We start from the raw sequence: 6,964 nt of genomic DNA on the forward strand, positions 1-6,964 counted from the left end.
GGACTTTCATATTGCTCAGCTTTTTAAAACAAACACTGGTAACCATGTAGTCATTCATAGAGAAATCAACAAAGGAGTTGACTAAGCACTTTTTTTCTCAGTCCCAGCTGGTTTCTCTGAGTAACCAGCTCATCCTGTAATGTTGTGTTTTGTGGACAGAATCACAAAGCCTCCAGCGAGTCATGCACCAGAAGTGACCTTGCATGGTGCCCCACAGCCAGCAGCCATAACACCTAGAGGTGACCCAGCCACACCTCCCAGTGTGAGGAGCACTTATCTGGCCCTGGGGTGCAGCCACTGTGTACAACCTCTGATGGCATTCTCTCGGGATGGTTTGTTGACAGGGCCTACCTGGAGCTGGAGATCACCCTGTCCCAGGAGCAGATTCAGAAATACACAGACTGCCTGCAACTGTACGTGAACAGCACGCTGAAGGAGCTCCGGAGGCTCTTCCTGGTCCAGGATCTGGTGGATTCCTTGAAAGTACGATTGCTTCAACCCCTTACTTTACAATCTTAAGTTGTTTTGCCTAAAGGAAGAATATTATAGGCAACCACATCACAGAGACTATGAAGCAAGCACTAATTCTATTCTAGAATCTGAAAGCCTCCCATTGCAAGGCACCATAGAGGTCAATCCAGGCCAGTCCCTTCATTTTATAGATGACAAAACTGTGTCTCAGCATTTACACCCTTATCCAAGGTTAGCCAGTCATCACTGGAAGGACCAGGATCAAATCTAGGTCACACAGTTCTGTATGTTTTGCAGTATGCTTGCAGGTCTATCCTTAAACCTAATCCTCAGCTTGTCTCCTAAAATTAACCTAGTTTGGGGGATGTGAAAAAAATGCTCTGGCCTGTGATAGTAGTAAGCTTTCCAGAAGTTCTGAAACTGGGAATATGAAGGACAGATGTGTGCCCAGCCCAGGGCATGACGAGGATCTGGGACCCCTGGGATTCATTCCTTATGACTTGTGGTTAAAATCCAGATCACTGAATCGGGACTCTGCCCATGGCATAGTGGGGAGGGGGCATTGAGGGAGGTGGTTGTGGGTGTCTTGCCCTTAATGAGTACTTTATGCTCACTCTAGCTGAGGTCTTGTGCCGAGGGCTGCCTAGTAATTGTTTAAGGCAGGGCAGAGGTCACATCAGATGACCCCAGTTGCTTGCTGTGTTTGTATCTGTATTGTAATTGTGAACTTGTAAACCAGAGCAGAGGTCAGAAAACCTTATTTGTAAAGGCCAAATAGTGTCTGGGACTTCAGGCCACATTATCACTACCCAGTTTTTCCATAATATCACAAAAACAGTAAAAGACAGTCCATCAATGAAAGTCCATGACTGTCTATAATAAAACTTTGTTGATGAACTTTGGAAATTGAATTTAACATCAACTTATATGCCATGAAATATTTTTAGTACTGAATTTGGTGATTTAAAAACGTAAAAACCTTTCTGGGCTCCTACAAAAACAGGTCAAGAGCCATAGCTGGCCAAACCTCCTGCCTAGACTGTTATTTTATTGAGTCCCTCAATCTTAAAACAAGATTCCAAGGGTTCCAAGAGACCTGGAAACAGTCCTCTTTTGGTGGGTGATTCCAGAATGAGCTTCATACACCTTTCTGCACTTTCATTTCCTATAGAAATCATTTGGCTGGAATCCATTTTCTGTTGCCTCTAATTCTAATCTTAAAAAAAAAAATCTAATTGGCCAAAAACTGAAATGCTAACTAGAAAAATTCAGATACTGACCTCGGAAAGTGAGTGATGTGAGAACCCCATCTGGGAGGGCTGGTGGTAGGCGCTCTGACCAGCCTTTCATTCTTTAGTTTGCAGTCCTGATGTGGCTCCTCACTTATGTCGGCGCGCTCTTCAATGGCCTGACCCTGCTGCTCATGGGTAAGGACAGGGCACAGTAAACTATACATTAATAATGAATGTTTAAGTTGAAGGGTGTTTTTGTTAAACCTCAATTCACTAGTTTGGCTTCTAATATGCATCTAGCTGCAGTGGCAGCTATGGGTGGATTCATTTTCATCTTGGAAGGGGTCAGCATGTGCTCACTCTAGGAATAATGAAATAAAATTGATAGAAGGTTCCACCTCCTTTTGTTTTCCTTACGAAGTACCCTGTCATCTTTTATCTAGAATGCTGGTTTCATCCAAAACTGTGTCTGTAAACTTGTTCCTGTTGAAAGCTCTCAGTGTACTAATATTACATTTGTTTTTCGTTCCAGCTGTGGTTTCGATGTTTACTCTACCTGTTGTGTATGTTAAGCACCAGGTGAGTTGTAGGTGGTGTCGGACATTCATGTGAAGTATTGACCTCACGGTTTGAATGTGCTCATGATTTCTTCCTCTTTGTAGGCACAGATTGATCAATATCTGGGACTTGTGAGGACTCACATAAATGCTGTTGTGGCAAAGTAAGTTGCATAATGCAATTCATAAAAAGGAGCCATTGGCTTAAGCAAGCATGTGAACACTTTAGATATAAAAGGATCGTGAAATATTAGGTTGAGTATTTTACTCATTTGAATCACAGGTTCATTCTCATCTCAATTAGATTACTTCAAAAATAATTACAATTTTCAAACCCTCAATTAAATAAAATCTTCAGTGGTTTAATTCAGTTATAGCAATCAATGAATTTTAACAGATTAGTGATATTAAGCTCTCCCCAGGGGCTAACCTGTGTTCAAGAATAAGAACGGAGGATAGGAAGGAAGCCCAGTTTAGAAAATTAAAAACGAATACTTAACATTGAAATAAAAGCATTTCAGTAGTAAACATCTTCAGTCTTTTAAAGAGTGAATACTAATTTTAAACTGGTAAAATTATTTTTAAAACTTTAAAATGCATGACCTACTTGTTACCTAAATGTTTTAATTATACCATTTCTAACTCCACAACTACGTCTCTGTTTAGCACTATTACTATTCGAAACCTGTGCCTGAACAGGCCCTCCTTTGTGGGATACCACTAATACATTAAGAGATAAAGATTTCAGGTTTACACGTCCACAGCTAAGATGGTCATTAACTTAGTGATTTCCCATTAGTGCTCTTAGGTTTGTTACCACCTACAGCGATATTTTTTGTGTTACTGTTAGTCAAGATTTTTTTAATCAAAAGTTGGGCTAATTCTTCAACTACAGATCCCTGTTACTAGAGGATCAGACTGTCAACATAAACTCCACTTAGTAATCAGATAATTAAGTGGCTGGACCTAAGCGATGGTAGATTTACAGGGAGGCATTTCAGTCGGGCAGAGGTAGGCCTCTACTTCACAGTTCCTCTGCCTTTAGCTCAGCTACCATTCTCCCCTGGTGTATATCATATTTTAACTTTCACTGTGCCCAGTGTATATTATTCTTAAAATCACATGGAACCCTATAGGGTTCCATGCTGAATTTAGATATGTTGCCTCTCAGGCCTGCCTCCTCCATGCCGCAAGCCCACAAGCCTCTACTTCTCAACACCTAAGCTCCTTCATGGCCTCTGTATTGGCTGCTTTCTCTGTCTGAAACCACCAGATCCTTGCCTGTTGGCTCCTGCCTGTGTTTTGAGCATCTGCTTCTCAGATCAGTGTTTCTAAAGTAGGCTCCACCCACTACCCACATGCCCCCTCACTTCCTATCACATTGCCGAGCTTTGTTTTATAACATTTGTTACCATCCAAACTTTCTCTCGCCTCCTTACTTATTTTTGTCTCCTCAACCCTGACGAGAATGAAAACTCCACAACAAGTACCTTGTCCCTTTGGTGAACACTGAATTCTAGAACGCTGAAGGGTGCCTAGCTCAGAGGAAGGTGCCAATTAAAGTCTACATGATGGACTCATAAGGCTTCAGATTAATAAGCAAAAAACTTCTAGAATAATCTCATCCTAAAATGATAACAACCATGCCGTGGTTGTATCACAGTTTTAGGAGCCTTGGCAATATCTATGCCCACATGTTAAAGATGATTTTCTAGAGGCTGGGGAGATAGTTCACTTAGTAAAGGACTTGCTACCCAAGCATCAGAACCCAAGTTCAGTCCCTAGAACCCACATAAAAATCCAGACATGGTGGCAAGTGCTTATAATCTCAGTTCTGGGGAGGCAGAGCAAAGCAGATCCCTGGGATTCACTGGCCAGTCAGCCCAGCCTAATCAGCAAACCTCAGGCCAGTGAGAGAGTCCGACATCAATTGAGAAATACCACAAGAAGTTGATGCCTGCACACATACATGACATGTGCATGAGTACCCACACACATATATGCACCTGCACACACACACACACACACACACACACACACACACACACACACACAAATGATTTTCTATGTTGAAGGAGGATCATTAGATGAATGAACAGTATAGTTACGGTATAGTCACTGCACCCTCTTTGTCCTTCAGATGTACCAAGATTAAGTGATCAGTGGTCACTTTCACTATATTACAGCTGCCATAATCCAGGAGAAAGTCAACTTGGTCATCTACTTCAAGTCTATACTAAAGAATCTAGCTTTCTTGTATCATTCATCATCAAAATTTCCCTTCCTGTTTATCACTTTATAGAAGAGTGTTTCTAGATGCCCACACGTAAAACTATAATGTTTTCTAGAATATCATGCTTGATCACTTAGATCGTTACAGCCACATAATGAATTCTTATAATAATTACCATGTAACTCTTTAATTTTTGCCTTTTTAGGATCCAGGCTAAAATCCCAGGTGCCAAAAGGCACACTGAGTAGATTGGTATCCCAGCGGGACCTGGACGTGAATGGGGGTGTCTGGAGTGGTAACTGCTCATTTCTTCTTGTTACTGAAAATCAATTGTTTTCCCCTCCTAGTACCATAATCTTAGAGCAAACTTTAGGACAGCTGTTTTCAGGCTGTTCTTATACTCTTAGGATATTTGAGTTACTTGTGTCAAGCACTAAAGTATAGAGAAAAGTGTATTAGATGTGGTTCTTAATTTTGTGTTGCTAAAAGCAAATGGTGCATGATGGTGAGAGCCCACATTCTCTTTCCTTCTTTGATGTTCTTTGCTCTGCAATGCTTCTGTAGCTTCTGCCGTCCCCATGGCTAGGCCTTTCCTGCTGAGTGCACTGACGCAATAGTGGAAATTGCTTATTATGTCCTTGGGTTGCTGGTTGGATTAATCTTTAATAACACTATATAGTAGGCTGATGTTTTAGCATTTTTCCAACACACACAACGTAAAAAATAAGTAAAAAACAAAACAAAACAAAAAAAAAACAGTTGCCCGTACCTATGGTAATCAGTTTTGTATAACTTAAAATAATTAAATTAAGAATAAACCCAAAATGACACACCCAGTACTTTTGCTGTATGGGATGGATGGGCTGACTTACATGTATGGTAACTAAAAAGTACCAGCATGTCAACTTTATTACAATTTGTATTACCTTCTCTGTAGTTCCTAGTGGACTTAATTATGGACTCTGGATATCTGCACTTATGTACTTGATACTGAATGCATAAATAAATGTTACTCAATGTAGAAAGTTCTCCCTGTCTTGTGATCTTATTGGAAAATGCAAAAGCCAGCAAAGACAGAAAGATGAAGCCCTTGCGACAAGCCAGCAAGGCTGCGGCCACGTGCTCACCTTGCTCCTCTCTCCGGGTCTTCAGGATCTAACCTTAGCCTGGGCTACAGTTGATTTGGGTTATTCATAGAAACCACTGTGGAAACACTGCTTGTGTTGTACTCTGGAGGCAGGGGAATTGATGGGATATTTTAAGTTTTTAAAAGCCTGAAAGTGATATAAATAAATCCTTACATAAACTCTTACCGCCATATACAGCACAACACTGGTGTAAAACCATCATAATGGCCATGAGGTCACTGTTTGCCAGTTACCCTTTGAACCCCTGATGCGTACAGGGCACGAAGAATAGGCCTGTGAGTCGAAGTTGACAGTTCCTGGCCCCACCATACTAAGTTTTCTAATGATCACATTCTGCTCCCTGTAAAGATCCAATTTCACTTTTCCCCCCATCAAGACAGGGATTCATATAACCCAGGTAAGCCTCATATTTATTATATAGCCAAGGATGACCTTGAACTCCTGATCCTCCTGTTTCTATCTACTAAGTACTGGGATGACAGGTGTGTGACACCATGCATGGTTTATGTAGTGCTGGGGATAGAACTCAGGGTTTCATGCATACTAAGCAAACACTCTGTTGAGCTTCATCCTCAGCACTCCCCCACAACTGTACACCTTATTTCTCAGTTAGTATCTGAAGCCAAAGATGAAAGGATAGAAATGACTGAAAGGAGTATCAATAAATCAGTGGATTCTGCTGAGGGAGGGAGAATCAGTTTCCTCCCGGGTTGAACTCTCTGATAGGTTATCCAGTCCCAGCTGGTGGATCGGACATGTACATGTATGCACAAGTACCACTAAAATGGACTTACTGAAGCGTGTGTGTGTGTGTGTGTGTGTGTGTGTGTGTGTGTGTGTGTAATAATCAAGGAAAAAGACAAGAGAGGGAATGGGAGGGGAGACATGGAAGGAGTTAGAGTGGGTAGAGGGAGGAATGGAACTGATATAAATACAGTAAGTACTCATGTATGATATTCTCAAAAAATAATTAAATTTTAAAAAGGAGTATCAGTGAGAGACAGCAAGAAGGGCAGCATGTAAAACTCTGCCCTCAAGCTTTATACTTGGCTACAATAAGTATTTATGAACCAAAGGGGCATCAAAATGACAAGGGCAGCTTGATGCCATGACAACAGCCAAGAAACTGCCATCCTGGTGTTGGGGTAGAAGGACAGAACCTCTGTGTAAACGCTAACTAGACCAAGGATGGCATGAAATCAGAGCTGCGATACAAGTTCCAGCAGCAGAGAAAGATGCTCAGGAGAGAAGAACAACATGGCTGTGTTCTGGGCATCACCTGAATGAAGGAAGAACACAACCTAAGGAACCAAGGTGAGGAGC

The 6,964-nt window shown here is 41.5% G+C and overlaps 1 protein-coding gene across 2 annotated transcripts in view; it reads left to right on the plus strand.

The window, feature by feature from the left end:
- The window catches only part of Rtn1 (reticulon 1), a 245,860-nt gene extending 240,342 nt beyond the window's left edge, over positions 1-5,518 (plus strand). The window contains exons 5-9 of one of the 2 annotated variants that reach the window (XM_008839495.2): positions 345-483; positions 1,829-1,898; positions 2,236-2,282; positions 2,366-2,424; positions 4,699-5,518. In XM_008839495.2, the coding sequence (XP_008837717.1) occupies positions 345-483; positions 1,829-1,898; positions 2,236-2,282; positions 2,366-2,424; positions 4,699-4,741 (358 nt within the window). In that variant the 3' untranslated portion in view covers positions 4,742-5,518. The remainder of the gene's footprint in view (positions 1-344; positions 484-1,828; positions 1,899-2,235; positions 2,283-2,365; positions 2,425-4,698) is intronic. The other variant, XM_008839496.1, reaches the window with a different exon arrangement.
- Positions 5,519-6,964: the final 1,446 nt, after the last annotated feature.

This window comes from Nannospalax galili, unplaced genomic scaffold, assembly GCF_000622305.1.
Source record: "Nannospalax galili isolate Female #2095 unplaced genomic scaffold, S.galili_v1.0 scaffold336, whole genome shotgun sequence".
Taxonomy (NCBI): Eukaryota; Metazoa; Chordata; class Mammalia; order Rodentia; family Spalacidae; genus Nannospalax; species Nannospalax galili.